Genomic DNA, 19,498 nt, shown 5'->3' with positions numbered 1-19,498 from the left:
CCTTGTTCGTGTGGAAGTACTGGGAAAGGGCCTCTGGGTGCAGAAGAAATACTAAATACTGGTGTGTTTTCCATGGGCAGTTCAGAGCAGGTGAGAAGTTTGGGTGCTGCTCTGGAGCTGGACTGGAGGATGTGGGAACACAGGAAAATGTACATGGAGGACTTAGAAAAAATGATGAAAGTGGTGGAGAAACTGTTTCACAAGGCAAGGTGGAAAGAGCTAAATGCATCCAGCTTGGTAAAGCAGGACGAGAACACGTGGAGGAGATTGGCTTCAAGCAGGGCGAAGAGATGATCTTGGTGACAAGTGTGGGGAAGAGCAGGGTGTGAAGGTGGTGAGGCAGTTTGACACAACGGAGCGATCTTATGCTGGCAACAGCAAGGAGCTTCCTAGCAGGAGCTGCTGCAAAGCGTTCCCCCGTGGGAAGCAGGGAGTAGGAGAGGCTGGGCAGATCCTGGGCTGCCCTCAGGTGTTGTCTGGGAGGTGGGCGGGTGATGACAGAGGTTTTTGCTGGTGCTGACAGCTGGGAAAGGCAGCTCTCACCAGGAGAAACCACGCAACCTGCCCCGCTGCAGAGAGCCCCAGATACACAAGGTGTTTGCTGGGTGTTAGCATCCTGAGTCCTCCTCCTTGGGAAGGACGCATGTTTCCTCCTTCCTCTTCAAACAGTTAGTAAATAATTTAAAGAGAGAGACAAAATATTCTCTAAAGATAACCTACTCTTCTGTTTCCATGGCAACCTCCTTCCAAAACCAGAAGCCTTCCACTGGAGTCGTACGGTGCAGGGTGAAAGTCCTCTTGTGGGGAGGCAGAAGCAGGGGCATGACCCCGTTGGGAGGCAAAGGGGAGACCTCATACAGAGCACAAGGGCTGTCAAAAAAAACACCAGAGAAGCAAAGATTTTTCCCTTGGAAGCCAATTCCACGGGGAACTGATAACAAGCTGAGAGCACATCCACCCTGGGGCCTGCTAGTTGCCCTGTGAGGCCTCCACCACCGCCTTGCTCACTGTGGCATGGAGGCAAGGAGGGATGGCACACGAGATGCTACCCTGGAGCAGGGGCTGCAGGGTGGTGAGGGACGGGGTGGAAGACACCCTCTGCAGAAGGAATGGGCAGGATTTTGCAGAGGCAGCAGGTGATTTGGGCTCCTCAGAGGAGGAATCGGGGCCTTCAGGCAGTGTTCATCCCTCACAAAGCCATTCCTCAGCCCTGGGAGGAAATCCAGCCTGTCCGTCTGCCCATAATTCTTACTCCTTGATCTCACTGGGGAAGTAGAAGCAGCCAGTAGAGTGTGACCCCCCTTCCCTCCCAGCTATCTCACCTGCAGGCCATGTGCCTATCGTGACCATATAGCTTCTAGCGCTGTGGAAGCCCACCTACAAGTCCCCTATGGCCACTTTGCAGGAAACACCCTACTTATCGGTCTGTGAGGGGGTTGGGCTAATTAATATATTTTTCCCCCATTTTTTTTTGTTTTGGAAGCCCAACCTCTGGCTTCTGGGTTTGAGTTTAAGCCTCGTGTAATCTGATTTTGATGTTTGGCGGTTTGGGGACTGACTGCCCTCCTTCCCCAAGAACAAGGAACTATGTGTCTCATTTCTCCTCTCTGCCCCTAGGAGAGTGGGCAGGGGCAACTCACCCAAAGAACAACGAGCGCAAAAAAAAGCATTTAAAGACCCTTATTATTGCTTTAATAAATCTGGACTGGAAACTTTCTGCAAGGAGGACCTGGGCTCTCCTGTCCTCTGTCCACAGGTCTGACCTCCCTGCAGTCAGTGTGCACACTGCCAAGACAACAAACACTCCTTTCAGCAAATAAGTCCAGTCCATGTAGTAATTATCCTTTTCCTTTCTGTTGTTTGTCCCAATTGACGTGATTGCTGTTTACAACTCCAGTTCATAAGATGCAGCAGCAGCTTAAAATTCAGACAGGTAATGATAAAACCAGGAAGTCTGTGGTGTGCCGCCCCCTCTGTGATGCCTCAGATGCCAACGGGGAGCGCTCTGCTGCAGTGACCCTCTTGATCTGGTGGGGAAAAAAATGGGATGGGAATCCACCAGTGAGCCCTGCTCTTTCTCAGAGTACTGCATCAGCCTCCCCATCTCCTTAGGGCTGCTGTCCTCCCTCTGCTGCCCTTCTCCATTTCCTCTGAGATACCTTGGTGGGTCTTGCCTGGGTCAGGAGGAATCATCCCAAATTCTAAATGCCCCCTGGGTGGCTGGACTGATGCCTTTTCCCACCCACCTGGAAACCTGGCCAGGGCACAAAACCAGGGGAGATGTGGGCTGGCCCCAGCAAGGAAGGAGATGCGTGTGGTCACATTGCTGAAAGAGGAATGGGGGACACAGCCCCTGGAGACCTTACTGCAGCCATGTGGGAGAGGATTGTATCTCTGGATTGGGGTCCTGAGGCAAGGCTCGGTTTGAGGAGTTGGTCTGCCCTCTCCCACCACCCCGTAGCACATGGGTGGTCTCCTGCGACACAGCTGGATGCAGCTCCCTCCTTCTCCCTCTCACCGTCTGGTGAGCCAGCCAGGACACAACACACACGAGCACCCTCACATCTGTGCACGCACACACACACAGACATGCACACTGATGTTCCTGTTCCCCACATCCACGGTTGCACACTGAGCAGGCCCCTGATCCCAGCTACACTGATGGAGGTTGGAAAAACACCAGAGGATGGAGGTGACACTGGAGAAGAGGCAGAGCTGTCACCAAGCCAAGGATGCTCTTGTAGAGTCTTCCTGCTGGGATGTAGGGCAGGGTTAGTATCCAGTCAGGGGGCCCACTACAGTTTGTGTTGAAGCCCCCTTTGCTTTTATTTGTCCTTTTTAAAATTCTATTTTTTGTCATCTTTTAATATATATATATATAGCTATAGATACAAAAATAACAGATAGGTTTCTCTAGAGATGGTTTTTGCACCTTTGGGCTTCTAAAAGAAAATATCACAACTACTGCAAATGAAAGGGGAAAAGTGCAGTTTCCCCTCTCCCTATTTTTTTTTTAACCTCTCCCTCCCTCTCCTCCCCTGCCTGTCCCACTCCAAATTTCCTTGTGTACCTTGCACATTTTTCCCCTTAGCAGTTTTCTTTCTTTGGAACAAAATGCAAAGGACAAACCCAACAAAACAGCTACAAAAATACACCACGGAGCCCCCCATCCCCTCCACCCATGAGCACACCCTCTGTGCTTGCACAATCCCTTCAAAGCCAGGCTTTTCACCTCAAAACATGTCCCGTGCTCCACGGCTGTTTGATTTTCCCCGCCACCAGGGCCAGATTTTCCCCTGTTTTTCAGCAGTGAATCTCCTTCAAGCCAGAGCTCCACTGCACTACACCAACAGAAGCGCACAATCGCTGTTTGGCCATTTTACGCTAGACCTGAAGACCTGGCCCACAATTTTTAATGTTTGAAATGGAAGCATGAACAATAAGGAAGTTCCCAGAAACAGGCAAGGCAAGCCCCGGACGCTCTTCCCTTGCTGCTCACCCCGCTTCCCTTCACCCCACCCTGCTTGCCCACCCTCCTTAATTCTGCATAGCACCTCCTTCAGCCCCCATTTGCTCCTTCCTCCTTAGCACTTTCTGAAATTCGTAATCTCTCGGTAAAAAAAATAAATAAATCAATCTCTCTATATATATGTATATGTATATAACTGAATGGCTGCCAGGCAGCAGTCACCTGGCCGGAGGGTCCCGTCCCTCCCAGCCCCATGGCCTTTTCTAGTCACTGTAGTCTCTGCAGTGATGGTCCAGGTCTTGCCCTCGGGCAGGACTGTTCCCGTATTGCTTGCACTCTCCCACGCCTCTGAGGTACGGTACCAGAGTATTTATTCTATATATATATATATATATTTATGTATATATATATATTTATAATTTTTTGTTTGCCTGGTTCTTTCTCCCGCAAATCCTTTGGAATCGCTGCTGGGGAGCAGCTGGCGAAACGCGCTCCCCATGCTGGCGGCCGAACGCTCCCCCCCTCGCACCCCAGGGACCCTCATCTGTTCCTCTTGCTGACCCCGTCACCCAGCTCCAGCTCGGACGGCAGTGGGGAGCCGCGCTCCCCTGTCCCCAGTCTGCCAGGGCCCTCCGGCTCCTCTCCTTGCCCAGGCGAGGGGGTGTCCTTGCAGAAGTCCGTCACCCACGAGGGCATGGAGAGGAAGCCCCGGGGGTCGACGGTGTAGAAGGGCTTGGCGTGGTGTGCGGCGGGGCGGCGGGGCGAGGGGCTGGCGTGGAGGCTGCTGGTGCTGCTGCACTTCTTCCCCAGCGTCAGCCCCGGCGGTGGGGGTGAGAAGAGGGAGGTCAGCGAGAGGCTGCTGAGGGTCTCCGAGGGCTCGCTGTTGTTGCCGCCCCCCCGCAGGCTGCTGCCTGCCCCCTCCTCGTCTGAGGGGTCCATGGAGTCATGGTGGGTGCAGCCGGGGCTGGTGCTCCCGCCGCTGCTGTGGCTCCGCTGGTGCCGGCGGATGCTCCGCAGGCTGAAGAGCCCCCGGCCCCGCAAGCTGCGGCGACGGGAGGCCGGGGAGAGGGGGGCCGCCAGGGGTCTTTGGTCGCCGGCGGCTGGTACGGGGCACAGGGCCACCGGGAGGTCCAGGGTGCACTGGGGAGAGTCGCTGAGGTTGAGGCTGTCCTCCAGCGTGGTCTGCAGGCTGCCCGCCGAGCTGCTGCTCCGGCTGTCCAGCGAGGTGTCGCTCTCGGGGGCCTAGGGAGCAGCGGGGTGAAAACACACAGAGCTGAGGCAAGAAGAGGGAGAAGACACTTCTTTTATTTACCTTTTTTAAAATGATTTAGGGTGTGAAGAAATAAATTAATTCCTTTCTCTCTCCCTGCTGTTGAGGATGGCAGCTACTATCCACTTGAAACATGCTACAAGTCTAAATCTACCCTCGTTTAGTTTAAAGCCATTTCTCCTCGTCCTATCACCACCAATCCTTTTATCCACCAATACTCCCAAGTCCTTCTCTGCAGGGCTGCTCTCAATCCACTCACTGCCCAACCTGTGTTCGTGTTTGGGCTTCCTCCAGCCCAGCTGCAGAACCTTGCGCTTGGCCCTGTTGAACTTCACGAGGTTCACACAGGCCCGCCTCTCAAGCCTATCGAGGTCCCTCTGGATGGCATCCCTTCCCTCCAGTGTCAACTGCACTACTCAGCTTGGTGTTGTCCAATCTCTAAAACCATAGCTATTCAATACAGTTTACCTCACATAATGAGAAGTTTACCAATTTCTCCTTTACAATGGCTCAGTACTTTTGCCCCAGTGCTATGCCAGCTCCAGAGCTCTCTCTCTTCACGTCTAAACTTCTGCAAGAAGTTCCAATGCTGCAACAATTCAGTGGCCTCAGTTCAAGGCTACATTTATCCCTAGTGAATTTATACACATTTGTATTGTGCCAACTGTGTCTATCACGTAAAACTGGATTACATATAATTTATTTTTTTTTAGTTTGTCTGGAATAGTGTCCCTGTACACTTCAAACAGGAATTGTTCATGGAGTATCTTCCAAGAACAATAACAGGGATCTCTGTTGTGCTTTCATCTCTCTGTCTCCTCTGCTCTTCAGAGACACTTGATCTTTCCTCACTGCTTTTATTCTTCTCTTCAGTGAGAAATAGCTGCCTTTTCAGAAAAAGACAGCACCTCTCTGGAATGCAAGATCTAAGTGGGCAGGGGAAAACTGTGAGCTCTGGGACGTGGAGTGTGGATGTGGCATGACAGACTGTGGAGGATGTAGGTGGGGAGAAAGCAGGTGTGTGATCCAGAGTCACGGCGCCTGGAGGGGCCACGGTGGGTATGCGGCTGCCATCTCCCTGGCTCACTCTGTGGCTGCTGTGCATGCAGGTGTCTGCACTGCACTTGGTCCAGTGGCTCAGGGGCAAGCTAAAACGGGATGTGATTTCGTTCTCATGTGGGGCTAGCTGCAGCTGTCACACTACTTGTTGATCCAAAGCAGAAGAGCATATAATTTCAGGGGCTAGAGCTACGCAATACTCCTTTGGTGTAAAAACATCTCTCTTCCCCAACACTCCTGCACCCTGCAGTCCCCCGTGCTCCTCCAGCAGGCCAGATCCAGGTCACCCAGCCTCTGACCACAGCTGGTCTCTCTCCTTCAGAGAGGAAACGGGATTTCTCACCTGGTGAAGAAGTGAACAGTTCACACTCGGAGATCTCAGTGATGCCCATGAGCCTTGCAGAGAGATCTTAGGAAGGTTGCGTGGACACGAGACCTTCTCAGGCCCTGTCTGGGTGGCAGAGATGGCTGGGTGGAAAAATTCTGCTGGTACAGGTAACAGAGGGCAAGATGTACCTGGAGAAAAGGGGCTGGGAGGGACTGACAAAGCACCAAGATAAATGGGGAAGAGAAAACAAACAGAAAAAAAAAAAAGTTTAAGAGTCCTCCAATTTCATTTGGTGTCTTTTCTGCTGTTACACTGAGGGTCCTGCAAGTCCAGTGCATGAAGGGTATCTGGTTACACGCACTCCTGGCCAAGAAGCCTCAGTCTAGTGTTCACACCATGAGTTCCTCTTTCTGTACAACAACCAAAACCTGCTCCAGACCCTGAAGATCTAACACAGCTCAGAGCTGTAAAGCAACAGCCCAGCTTGCCTCTCCTGTTGCTGCTCTTGGAGGGAAAGGCTGAGCCATAAGGGCTTCATTCAATCATGTATCACTGCCAGAGGACTTTCATCGCAGGTCCTGCAAACCAGGGGATGAAGGGAGATAAATAAACTGGTGATTTAGGAAACCTGGGGACCACAGGAAGTCAAAGAGCACTCAGTAGTGGAACGGGAGCACTTCCACAAAGGGCAGACCTGCTGTGTGTTCCCTATGGCTGTATCTGAGGAGCCTGGTCTCAGGGGACACACAGGCAGGTCTGAGGGAGGGTATAAGATATACCAGTTGAAGAAGGAAATGCTCCTTACCCCATTCCTGAGGACTGGTAAACTGAAAGCTAGTTCTCGGTTAGTGTAACCCCACATCAGATTACCTCCATTCCTGGCAGGGGGGAGGCAGGAGAAAGGCAGAGGAGCTGCACCAACCCACACTCTCAGCAAACCTGGAGAATGATGAGAGCTGTCCTCACCTTTGGTACCTTCATGCTTTAGCCAAGACTGGACTGTGTTGAAAGGAGTTTTCTCCATTTCACACAAGTAACTGTCTGGGTTTGTAGAGCCATCCGCGCTGGATATTGGGAGGAGGCACTCCCCTAAATCTCCTACCCCAGTGGAGTCAGGGCTGTCCTTGCCATCCTGTTGGAAAAAAATAAGTGAAGACAAAGCCTGGTGAAATTTAACAGCAGACAACAGAGTGGATTTATCAAAGCCTCAGGAAGGGCTGACTCTGAAGGTATCTTCAAGTTATCTGAGAGATCCTCAGGTTTCCCTCCCAAATCCCCTAAATTTAGGCTCGTTCCAAGGCAGTTACTGACAGCAGTGAAGGAAACTTTCAAAAATGTACATCCTTTTTTTTTCTCTTCTATGGAAAATCTCTTGAAAAGTGACCAGCATTTATATTCCTCAGGAGGGACACTCGGATGAATACTGAACACTTCAGAAAAGCAGGCACAGAAATACAGAGTGCAACATGCCCATGACCACCTGGGGCTAACCTTGGTCTCCTTGGGACTCAGCTGAGACGTGCTGCGATTATCTGACTCATCTCCTAGAAGGATGGAAGAGGACTTGTCTGAGTTGAGAGATAATGCTTCCATTTCGGCCAGCTGGACCTGCAGGAAGGGAAAGGAGCTGTCATTGAATGTCTGGAGCCCATATTTCAAGCACTCACGCCATTTATGATGGATAAGTAAGAGCCTGTAGACCCGAGATGAATTTTACATTATATTCCTTGGATACATCAGGTACTGCCTAACCCAGACCTGGGCTGGACAGGAGAATCCAATTTTTAAAGAAGCTTGAACGTAAGATCTGCAAGCAGCCCACCGCCAGTCCATGCTCCCCTAGTGCCAGCATTGCAGAAAGGAGTCCTGAATCCATCCCAGCGATACGGCTGGCACAAGGCCCTGCAAGTAAAGCCAGGCAGAAAAAGGGCTCCCTCAGGCTGATGATAAGGCAGTCTGCTCTGCTAAGGGATGGGGATTGAACCCATCCCTCTGAAGGCGCCAAGGACAGCCCTGCTTAAACATGAAGGTGTTTTCATTCCAGGGATAGTCATGCCTCTTACAGTCCATGCCAGTATCATGCTTTTCATATACTCTTACCTTCATCACTGAAACCCCACCTCCCTCCATCTTTCCTGCATATTCTACCTCCCCTCACCTCTAGCCTACCCAAGACCTCAGCTAACACCACCCTCCTTCCTGTTCGCCATCCCTAAACTCACCCCTCCAGCCCTCGCATACTCAGATCTCTTGATTTCTGAAACCAACTCTGACTACTGCATCTTTCTTGTCCTTGAGGCTCAGCTCTGCTCCAGTCCCATGCCTGAGCTTGCTTCACCCTTCGGCCTGTTTCATGCCATACATTCCCTCCCCCCCCCCCCCATCCTCTTTCCTCCAAGCTTTTAATTCCCCTCTGCCTGACCTCAGTTCATCCTATAATGCCTGAAAAGTACCTCCTTTTTCTAGTAGCCTAAGCAGCTGCTCTATCCCTCCTGTGCTCAACTTTCTGTTGTTGGTCTCTAGAGTCCCATCAGTTCCCACCAGCAGCACCTGATTCAATAGTTATATTCGGGGTTGTCTCAGTCAGGAGAGCTTGCTTCCTGGGCAGTTATCTTGTCCTCCCCTATGTTTGTGTTTGCAAGAAGTAGACACAGCTTTTGTGCTCTAAGAGCAGGTGGAACATTTGGAGAGATGACTCCTTCGAGCTGGGAGTTTAGTGGCCTGGGCCAATGCCAGAGACTGGAAGTCTCCATCCTTGGATAAGGCACTTTGAATATACAGAAGGGAAAACCTAAGCTGGATTTCCATAAAGGGCACGAACAACATCCACATTTGGGTCGTTATTCTGACATACAAACTTGGTGCCACTCAACCATGAAAAGAGCTCAAAACCAACAACTGCTGCTTGGAGTGCAGACACACCAGAGAACCCACAAGGACATTGTGTCAAGCATACTACACAGCCACCAGTCAGCAACTGCTTGTGTATAGAAACACCGCCCTCATCTAGTCCCACTTAATGTGCGTACTCATCCATTACTCGCCTAAGTGCTTGTTACACCAGAACAGCCTTACAGCTGTGCTCGTAGAGATGTGAGTGTGAAATCTGATAACCTCTGCGACTACCTTCTCCGACCATAAAAAAAAAGGGTTTCAACAAAAGCCAGAATCGTCTGTTCTTCACTGAACCACTTGCTCACAAACTCTCATCACCTTGGGATCCTCAAAAAAAGCATAATCAACAAAGTTACAAGTAGATAAACTGCACATGCAAAACACTGTTCATGGCTGCTCACTGACAAACCCCTGCCACTGGCTAGCTAAGCTATCAGCCAACAATATACAGATGTCTAACAGTCAACCAGCCCAAAAATGAAAGGATAGAGATGAAATGAGAATAGGTTAATCATATGAGAGAAAAAAGAAAAAAAAAAAAAAAAAAAAAAAGTAATGTTTTCCTGTTTTGTTCTTATAGTTTCCATTACTGGAGAATATTTAAAAATATTCTGACTAAAGACGAAGGGACAAAAAAGTAAAATAAATGTGGGGATGAGTACAATCTATAAAAAATGCTTGAGGTGTCAACCACAGGCACTGAACCACGCACATCAGAAAATTACTAGTTGCAGATATAAGCTATCTATAAAACATATAAAACAGAGCCATGATTAGGAAAATCCTTAATTGTCCAAAGAATTAGTTTGAAAATCAGATGCCAAGAGTTTGACTTGTAATGATGCTGACACTTCTACTCAACACAGTAGAAAGCTTAGCACATAATAATAACTTTGAGCCAATGTTAAGTGTTGTGTTTATCTGCTTTGCTCAGTATCTTCCTGGATTAAACCACAACTGAAATGGGAGCAAACATTTTTGTCTGATATGTGATTGTTTTCACAAGGGCAGAGTTAAGGGTGATTTGGTGTGCAGCAAGCAGATTGTTTTGTTCAAAGGTACATGTGCTGGAAAGGACTAGATAAAAACTGCTCTGCCTGTATAAACTGCTGTTGTTTCTGAGACAGTAGGAATCTTTTTGTACAATATAGAGCTAGTACTAACATACAACTCTGGTTATGTTGGTACACCTTAGTACACTCTAATTAATTAATGACTATGTATATTGTTATGTGCACTGATGGTCTTAGTGCTGGATTCAAACTTAGCTGTGGCAGTGTGCAGTAATTTGCTGTTGGAATTTTCTCATTGTTTTTCCTGCAATGAAATATGAAGAGAAGGTCATGATCAACCGTGACTTAAAATCCTGAGCTTTAATTTTGATTCATATGTTGAGAAATAAAAGATCTACATTTCATTATTAAAGATATTCCTGTGGATATAGATAATTTCTTTCCAATTCCACATTTTAGAGGTACTGAAATATCAATTTAGAAAAATAATTTATGGCTCTATAATGGCCATTAGAAAATATGGTCTAAGAATAATTATTTGGTGGTGATCATTCCATTAAACTCTTTGCTGTGGCTGTGGGTTGCACTTGAAGATTTTGCTGTCTAGTTTCCTTGCTGGGCAGGTGAGAAAATCTGTTGCTGTTGTCTTTATTCCCAGGCAGGGTACTGAACACTATCTGGAAGGTTTTCAAATGCACCGAACTAGTTGCAAATTACTTGATTTGGGGGTAATCCTTCCGGAACGCTTTAGAAGACCTGATTTTTCTGAGAAGGCTGAGCACTGACTGCTGAATATAAGGACTTATGTAAGGCACTGGAAAGTACAGTGACTTGAAAACTAGTTATTTGGCTGTATTAATGCAGTATCCATGGGTGAAGTGTTGCAGCACTGAGAAACTGCAGCAATTTTCTCATTCTGGTATTTTCAAAGGGAAGCCATTGGGACAAGTAGAGAGATGAAAGGCAGAAAAAAATTAAAGCATCAGAACTAGGGGTCCAAAGCTAAATGAAATATTGTTGTCTTCAAATTTGGATAGAGTAATCTGCCAATGAGAGCTCTATTCCCAACTTTCCTGGTTTCTTTAAAGGCAATAACAACATATCAAGCTACGGTGAAGGAGATGGTGAAGATTGCCACTGATGACAGATGAGACAAGATACTGACAAGTCTAACCATGATCACAGTACTTAAATATAAAAAAATGATTTCAGAAAGAAAAATAATTCTGCTTCTCACCTAACTTCTCCCAGGCTACTTTGCTCCTGAAGTTTTACAACATTAAAAGACTAATTGCTTACAAAGTGGTTTTCCAAAGCATGTATGAACTTTAGGAGCACAAGTCTAAGCCACTGGATGTCCTGCTCTTAGCAACAACCCATTTGTCAGCTAACAGGCTCTACCTTTGAAAATAGACTCTAAAACTTTCTCAGTGGGCCCATCTTTATTTAGTTTTTGCTCAAACTAATTAACCAGTTTTCATCACAGACCAATCCTTGCTCACAGACAGTGACTCAATTCAACAAGGCATGTAAACATGTGCTTAACTCACCGATCTCAACAGGGAATAAGCAAGCACGTGCTTCAAATGAAGTCAAAACATGTGCTTAAATTGAATTGTCCCCAAGTGCTGTTATTGGGGTGCAAACCTTCCAGTCCTTTGTACATGAGCTTGAAACTCTGCTCTTCTTGCAGAACTGAACACAACACTGCCTTCACAGTCATTCCTCTACATCTCGTTCCATCCCTCCTGACCTCCATCCTGGCACATCTCAGCTTTCTGCCACCTCAGGCATCCCCTCATGACTAAGGAGGGCAGGCTCGTACCAGAGGCAGTATCAGCAACGCGTGACGGGTGGAAAACACAGTCCAAGTTCTCTGTCTACACAATCTACAGCTAAGAGCACACGCTGGATGACCTGCGGGCATGTGTGTGTGGGTGTGCAGGTCTTGGGGGGACAGTCCCCTCACGCATCCTCGTACGCAGGTTACCTCTTGCTTGTCATGGTTACACTTCTCGCACATGGCCGGCGAGGAGTAATGATGGAAGACGGAGCCCGATAGGTTATCGATGATCATTAACTCCCCGTCGAAGGAGTCCTTAATAATTAAAGAGACACTGTCCAGCCATAAGTTCTCCTAGGGGACAAGAAAGGGGGGAGGATGGGAGAAATCATTTTAAGAATGCCGAGTTTTTTGCTTCAAAGTTTCTTGTGAATTTGGGGCTGGGTTCTCCACCCTGACTCATCTGGAGCAGTACCTCGTTCTGCAGGTACCTGCACAGGATCACTGGGGGAGCATTTGCTCCTTAGGGTGTAAAGGTGCAGAAGTCCAATGCAAAAAAAAAAAAAAAAAAGAAAGAAAAGAAGGATGGACTGTCTTCAATCACTTCAGTGCACCATGGCACTGCTTATGCCTCCCTTCCAGCTCTGCTGGCATGCCTCACTCTTGATCTGCCATTTCTCCTGCTCTCTTTTCCTGAGTTTCCCTCTCAAATTCCTCCTAACACATCTTCAGCTGATCTGCTCCATCCCTCTTCTGCTGGCCTTCAGGATCCTACACCACAATGCCAAAACTTCCAGGCAGCGCTACAGGACCCATTGCTGTTACCTCCTTTTCCCTGCACAATGCTACCAACTCAGCTGTCTACTGCTGGAAGCAAACCCCTCACCCTGAGGTGGAAGAGTCTGCCTGCTGCTGCTATGCCTTCAGTTGTCTAGGCTGCCTGGCTTCTCCCCAAAGCCACTTGCTGCAGTCTGGTTGGTAAGCTCAAATGTGTACCCACCTGTGCCGGAGAGTAGCATCTCATGCACAGCCGTCCTTCAGGATCTGTTCTCCCACCACTGCCTCCTGTTCCTGCTCCTGCTCCTTTTCCCTGCCCTGAATTCGGAGAGCCTGACTTGCGGGAGCACAGCCCATGCGAAAATTCCAGCTCAATCTCAGCATCCATCTCCGCATCCTCCTGGGCTTCCTTGTTGCTGTCATCCAGATGTTTCATGAGCACAGCTACCACCACATTGATGAGGACAAACTGGGCTGTGAGCACAAAGCTGACAAAGTACAGTGGGGAGATGAACTGCAGGTTGCTGAGGCAGCTCCGGTCATCGTGGCTGCAGTCACGTAAGGTATCCTTGAGGGGAAGTAGGGATTGGGAGAGAATGATGGAAGGAAGGAAGGACTAAAGTAAGAATACAAGCTTGGCTGCTCTATCAAAAAATACTGATGCCACTGGAAAGAACAGAGCCGACATTTCCATCACCCCACACCCTTCAGAATCACAAAGTCCCCCAAGAATCAAGGACATTATCTGACCACAGGACACAACTTGTACTCTCTGCTTCAAAGCAAATGTGCCCAAAGGTGTACAGAACAAACTCCTTACAAACCACTGCATGTTGCTGCCACTGTAGCCCCATGTGTGTGAACTGATGCTGTCTGGTATTACCATCTTTCATCAGGCTCAAAAGCACCATATGAGTTCAAAGAACTCATCTTCCCCTCTCTTCACATCCTTTGAAGGAAGGATTAATTTGGATTGCTCTGGTAGCTCTGTAGATGGCTTCCATGTAAAATTCATTACTTTTAACTTCAGTAATGGGCCTTATGACAGGAGATATTCTCTCTTATCTGGGATGGCCTTCTTGCTCCTTCCAAGGACAATCTGCACTTCTCCCAGCCAGATGGCTGTAGGACCACATGAGCCCAGGATCTAAGTTACCATATTGAGGTGGGAGATTCTGGGACTTGACCTAGCAACTCAGCTCCTGGGCTTCTCTCCCTTTTCCAACCAAAGCACTGCTGAACTGAGCACAGGTCAGAATTTCTCCTTCCCCATAGCAGGGACACCCACGCCACTGAGGCCCAGTTACCTTCATGATCCCATTCCAATTGTCACCTGTGGACACCTGGAACAGCGTGAGGAAAGCCATCCCGAAGTTCTCAAAGGTGGCGTGACGGCTCATGCCCTCACAGGGGTTCTCGTCATTGCACACTGAAAGGAAGGGGATCACAGCTTTCAGTGGAGGACACACTGCCAACCCTGAGATCAACAGCAGGAACTAGGGAAAGGCACTGCAGGCTCCTCACAACCTGGACATCTCAGCTAATGGCCTCAGCACCCTGTCCAACAGCAGGCTGTTGCCCAACAGTTGGCTGTCAACCAGCAATACAGAAAAATCACTGATAGCAATGTAACTCGGTTGCTTTGGAGGATCCTTCCAACAATGTCACTGGGCTGCCTTTCTTTTTGATCGATATTCCATGGCAAGAGATACAAATAACCTTTTCTGAGTTCTTTTCTGTAACCTTAAAGCAGTATCAAGGAAGGCAGTGCAGAAAAAAAATAAAAGTTTAGGAATGAAAGAGAAACCAAAAATTGTTTTTATTCTTTTAGGCTGTTAGAACAATACAATTTTAGAGGGGAAACTCTGCTTATATCAAGTATGCAAAAAGGAGAATAAAGGACACCAAATAATTCAGTCCTGTTATTGAATGAGTACCAAGCTTGAGAAACCCCATTTTCCCAGCGGGTCTGCAGCTCACACCGGAGCACAAGCTGATTGAGACTTACCTAGTTTTCCAAAGAGCTCCACTCCTAGAGCAGCGTAGATGAAAAAGAGCAGCATGAAAAGCAGTCCAAGGTTCCCCACCTGAAAGCAAACCGCATGGTCAGCCTATCCCAAAGCCTACCTCATCCAAACAGGTGAGTGTAGATCATACCCAAACCGGTTTCTGTCTTTCAAAGTCAGAAGAGAAGAGCAGCAAACTGCCAGCGTACAAATGCAACCAAACGATTACGCAGCACATGGGAAATCACTAGTGATGGCACCATCCATGCTACAACAGCCACCAGCAGACTCAAAGGATGCTCTGTTCCTAGCTACCGTAGCACAAATGCTGCCCAGGGCTGACTGAAGTGTACAATTTTTGGGCCAAGTGAAGGCAGGCATGTTGGAGCAGGGGCACAGAGAAACGAACCCAGTTTGGATGGGTGAGGGCCAAACTATGTTTTACAGCATAAAGCCATGTGCTGCAGTGTTACGTGCCCCACCAAGCTGCCTAAATCCCCTGAATTTATGTTTTTTGAAGCATGACAACAGGGCGCTAAAAGAATGTGGGTATAGGTACCCCAGCTCCCTCCATAGGCAGAGGGCTGAGCAGGGCTTGTGGAGGTAGGTGGGAAGGAAGATGGGTGAAGAGGCACTTTTAAAAATGCTAAGAGAGGAGAGGAGGGGAAGAGACTATGAAAAAGCTAAGAGGGGCTTTTGTATCCTGTAAATAATAGGGCAAAGTCGGATTTTTGGGCTTCTAGCAGTTGCTGTTTAGAAATCCCACAATGGGAGGATTGCTGCTTCATGGCACACAAAGGCAGCAGTGTTACTAGCAACGTGTGCAGTGCCCCCAGTGCTTCTGCCCCCACGTCCTCACTCTCCCAAATCACTGCTCTACTTCAGAATCTTGTGCATCCCAGCGTGTGGGGCATATGGATTATATATGGGAAGCGGGAGGGGGCTTGGAATATGCAGGCTGAACAGCAGCAGAAAGCACCAGTAATGGTTACCACACCATTGGTGGAGCAAGGGGAGGCAGGGATGAGTTAAGGACCTGGTATTCAGGTGTTTTTGAAAAACTGAACAGTGTCTGATTCCAATGCTTGTGAGGGCTTGTGGTCACTGGGCCTTCGTTAGGATCAACTACTTCGGAGGGCCTAATTTAGTCATTGCAACTGCTGTGACATCCAAATTCAGAAGATAAATGAATGATTCAGCCCACCCACTCCACTGGGCTGCCAGAACCTGGCTCCCTACATATGCAGTGGAAGGAATTATTTCTGATGACTAAATTGGACACCATAGTTAATGCTCTGAACACACACCTCTATCGGGCATTAAAAGAAGAGAAGCTAATAAAATTTAGCTAAGGGCTATATTTCCAAGGCACTCTGAAAATTAAAGCTCTATTCACTATTTAGAATTGTTGCTGTGTAACAAAGAAAGGAAGAGAATTGAAACAGGACAACTGGAGGAACCTTATATGCCATTAGCAAGCCAAAATCCCTGATGTGAATCTGTGCTCTAGGAACATAAAGAGAAAGGTCGAGAGGAGGAAAAAGCGCAAGGGAAAGGACAGCTTATTTTAAACTGCTTCTTTTGGCAAAGCCAATAAATCTTGGAGAATAATATTACAGATAATTCAATTGTACCCTGAAGACTCAGTGTGTAAAATATGGAGACTAAATTCAATTTTTAACAGTGAAACTGGGGGATTTTAGCCCCGCTTTGAGAGCAGATTTTGACGCGGCTTTAACTATGGAGTGATTTTTGATCCCTCTGTTATATAACTTTATTAAGTGAAGCCAAGCCATTATAGAGGGAAGCAACAGCCGGTCAATAGCAAGTGGATTGATCATAGACTTTGATGCTGGAAGGATTAAGCACTGCTTGTTATTACCTTCCAGGGAATACCTAGAAGCCAGACCTTTAGACATCTGCTTGTGAAGGTACTGTGGCAGATACTAATGACCTCCAAACGACAGATCATCTCAGTTAGCAAAGGGTCTGTGGGTGAGTGTGAGAGAGAAAAGAAAGAATTTGTAAAGAATGGAAGAATATGGTTGTGGTTTGTGGCTAAGACTAGTGAGCTGGGTTTGAATTAAGGTCCTGGCTGTGTTCTTTGCCATCCTGAGCAAATAACTTCACTGCCCAATGACTCAGTTTCTCCATATGCATTGCAGAGATATGAACATTTCCTCTTCTCCTATTTATTTACGATATTTTGGGGGTAGAAGTCCAGTCTCACCATTTAAGTGCAAATATACTGCAGAGTCCTCTTACCAAGGGCTTCTAGACCCTACTTCAGCCAGCTTGTCATATCAGTGTGCATTTATCTGGGCTGCAGAATAAACATGTCACAGACATGCAGATCTGGAGACCTGCTCCATTTCAGATTCTTGCCTGAGCAAATTACTTGTGGCTACTAGAACGGAGACGAGCAAGATGCAGAGGGGCTGCACTGAACCAGCCTGGGGCAGCAGAGCCAGAGCTAATATACTTCAGTGGCCCAAAGCTACAAGAACACCCTTAATCTCCCATTCTTCACATTGTTTAATGTACCTCAGCCCCAAAGTATCCTCGATGACAAAGAATATTATTATGTATCCTGTATATGAATTATATAATTATTAATATATAAAATTTTAAATTATTACTGCTTAATAATAATTAAAAAAAAAAGAACAACACAGAAGATCAGACAGAGCTTGGGATCCAGGAAGATCACAGCATTTCCCCCTGGCTTTTGTGCCATGAGATTCCCCTAATTCAGATTGACATCATTTATTGTCACTAACATCGGAAGTAAATTCCTTGTGTAACTACTCATGCTGTTTTCAGATTGATTCTCAGCTCTGCATCACTCACCAAGACTGACATATTAGCTGATAAATCAACTGACAAATGCCCATGCATTTTGATATCATCCAAGATAGCTGCCTGCTCAGGGCCTGCCAGGGGAACGACTGATGTATGATCAGTAGAGTGACTTGGTGCCATTACTCCTTGCTTAACAATTCTCTCTTGAGGATCCGAAAGGAAGGGGACCAGTCTCCCAGGCTGCTCATCCATCACAGAGGATCCTCTCAGTAGGCTCGGTGCCTGTGTAAAGCACCGTGTCAGCATCTCTATTCGGGAACAGCTGCCGCTCACAGCTCATGAAATCCTTCTGTCTAGCTGTCTTGTGGTAGACACTTAACTGCCGGCTGCGTGAGCCACAACAGAGCGCGTCACTGCTTCTCATACATGAGAGGCTCAGAAACGTGAAGGGATCCAGGAGGAGAAAGGAAGAAATGAAAGTAGGGAGGGGGAGGCACTGGCTAAGAAAAGGAGTGACAGGAATGTGAGTGAGAGAGGGGAACATGCAGGGAAGGGTGAGAGGGACAGAGATACAAAGACCTGCTTTCCTCTTGAAATGGCTGCCAGTCACTCTCCCCTTCTTACAGAGAAAGAAGAGAGGAGCTGGGGACTAGCCATAAGTGGAAGACACTAGCAAGACATGATGGGAAGAAACCTGCCCTTTCCCAAGAATCAAGAATTCATTCAACAACTAGAGAACAGAGATGCGAGGTGAGCTGTATTCCCATGACTGACTTGAAAATTTGGGCAGCGTTTTCAGGCAGTTGCCTGCACAACACAGTCAATACCACCTTTGAGACATGCAGAGAAGTGACCCTTTGGAAAAAAAGGTGCAGAAAATGAGAGTCTTGGGGGAAGCTTATGTGTTTTACCTGTGGCAGGGCTTGAACAACTGTATCCAGGAGTGCTCGCATTCCTGTGGCCATCTTCAGTAGCTTCAGGACTGCCATAACAAGCACAAAACTGTCACTCAGACACTCAGAAGGTCCATTATTTTATGTAACTTACTAATGTCAGTAGCACAAGACAGATGCCGATTTCCCCTTGCCCTAGAAAAATTGGATTGTCCCTTGTGTCCCCATTTTCCCTTTTCCCATAGGTCACCTATGCCTATCAGGCTCCTTCTGCTTCACCCAGATATGGTCTGGCCAAGAACCCTCTTTCTCCCAGCAATCCATACCAACTCTCCCTCTGCTCTGAATTTTCACGATTTTTACCACTTTCCCTTTCTCCAGCCACCATCTGTTAAGGCAGCTTAGCACATCTTGGTAACAACCAGGAGAATTCAATCCTCTTCCTGTGTAAACTTTAACCTGCTTGGCGATCTCTTCTCCAAATGGCCATACTCAAGCCATAGAAAAATAACAGGAAAAATTCAGCTCTGGCATGATCTGCTCACCTTTTTGGTCCTTCACCTCCTGTTAAAGCCACTTCATCTAAATGCCTGGCTTAAAGAAACCAGAAAACCGTAGCCTCTAGGCTGTCCTTTCCATTCTCTGCCTCCCTCCCAGCCTCTACAGCTACTGCTTGAGGAGTCACTGTACTAGGTCCCACTCCATGGCCACCTACACCCCTGCCTCTAACCAGTGTCTTTCTCACCCCGGGCAATGCGCAGCACCCTCATGATCCGAATGATAGTGGGGTTAATTGGGAGAGCAGCATTGATTTCAATCTCTTCCAGTGTGATGCCCATGACAGACAGCAACACAATGGCCAGATCTAGCTGGTTCCACCTTAAGAAGAAAAAACAGAGTTAGGGAAGACAGAATTTTTCCACTTCCCTGAAAAAGAAAGTGAATTGTTTCCACTTTAACCTAAACATTCCTTTACGTATGAATCCAAGGCCCCACTCTGAGTCAGCCTACATAGGCTTTTGCAGACAAACAGAGATTCACTTTGCACACATCCTGAGCAGCCAGAGGCAAGCCAGCCCGATCTGAAAGCATGGAGCTGTGTTACTATGGTGCTATGCTTTGACTAATGGGCTCAGCTTTTTATGGCCTTACTACCTCGAATCAGCTTCATTATATACGTTCTGCTTCAGCATGCTCCCAGTT

At 47.6% G+C, this 19,498-nt stretch overlaps 1 protein-coding gene across 6 annotated transcripts in view; it reads right to left on the bottom strand.

The window, feature by feature from the left end:
* Positions 1–2,617: 2,617 nt before the first annotated feature.
* Positions 2,618–19,498, bottom strand: part of CACNA1I (calcium voltage-gated channel subunit alpha1 I) — a 146,410-nt gene continuing 129,529 nt past the window's right edge. For 5 of the 6 annotated variants that reach the window (XM_084506730.1, XM_084506731.1, XM_084506729.1 and 2 more), the window contains 10 exons: positions 19,041–19,174; positions 18,314–18,384; positions 14,603–14,681; positions 13,902–14,023; positions 12,818–13,162; positions 12,025–12,171; positions 7,618–7,734; positions 7,093–7,258; positions 6,142–6,338; positions 2,618–4,711 (listed from right to left, as the gene is read on the bottom strand). In XM_084506730.1, coding sequence (XP_084362856.1) covers positions 4,010–4,711; positions 6,142–6,338; positions 7,093–7,258; positions 7,618–7,734; positions 12,025–12,171; positions 12,818–13,162; positions 13,902–14,023; positions 14,603–14,681; positions 18,314–18,384; positions 19,041–19,174 — 2,080 coding nt within the window. In that variant the 3' untranslated portion in view covers positions 2,618–4,009. The remainder of the gene's footprint in view (positions 4,712–6,141; positions 6,339–7,092; positions 7,259–7,617; positions 7,735–12,024; positions 12,172–12,817; positions 13,163–13,901; positions 14,024–14,602; positions 14,682–18,313; positions 18,385–19,040; positions 19,175–19,498) is intronic. The other variant, XM_084506734.1, reaches the window with a different exon arrangement.

Source organism: Aythya ferina (assembly GCF_964211825.1).
Source record: "Aythya ferina genome assembly, chromosome: 1".
Lineage (NCBI taxonomy): Eukaryota > Metazoa > Chordata > Aves > Anseriformes > Anatidae > Aythya > Aythya ferina.
The sequence above is the reverse complement of the archived record's forward strand: the minus strand, read 5'-3'. Positions and strand labels throughout refer to the sequence as shown.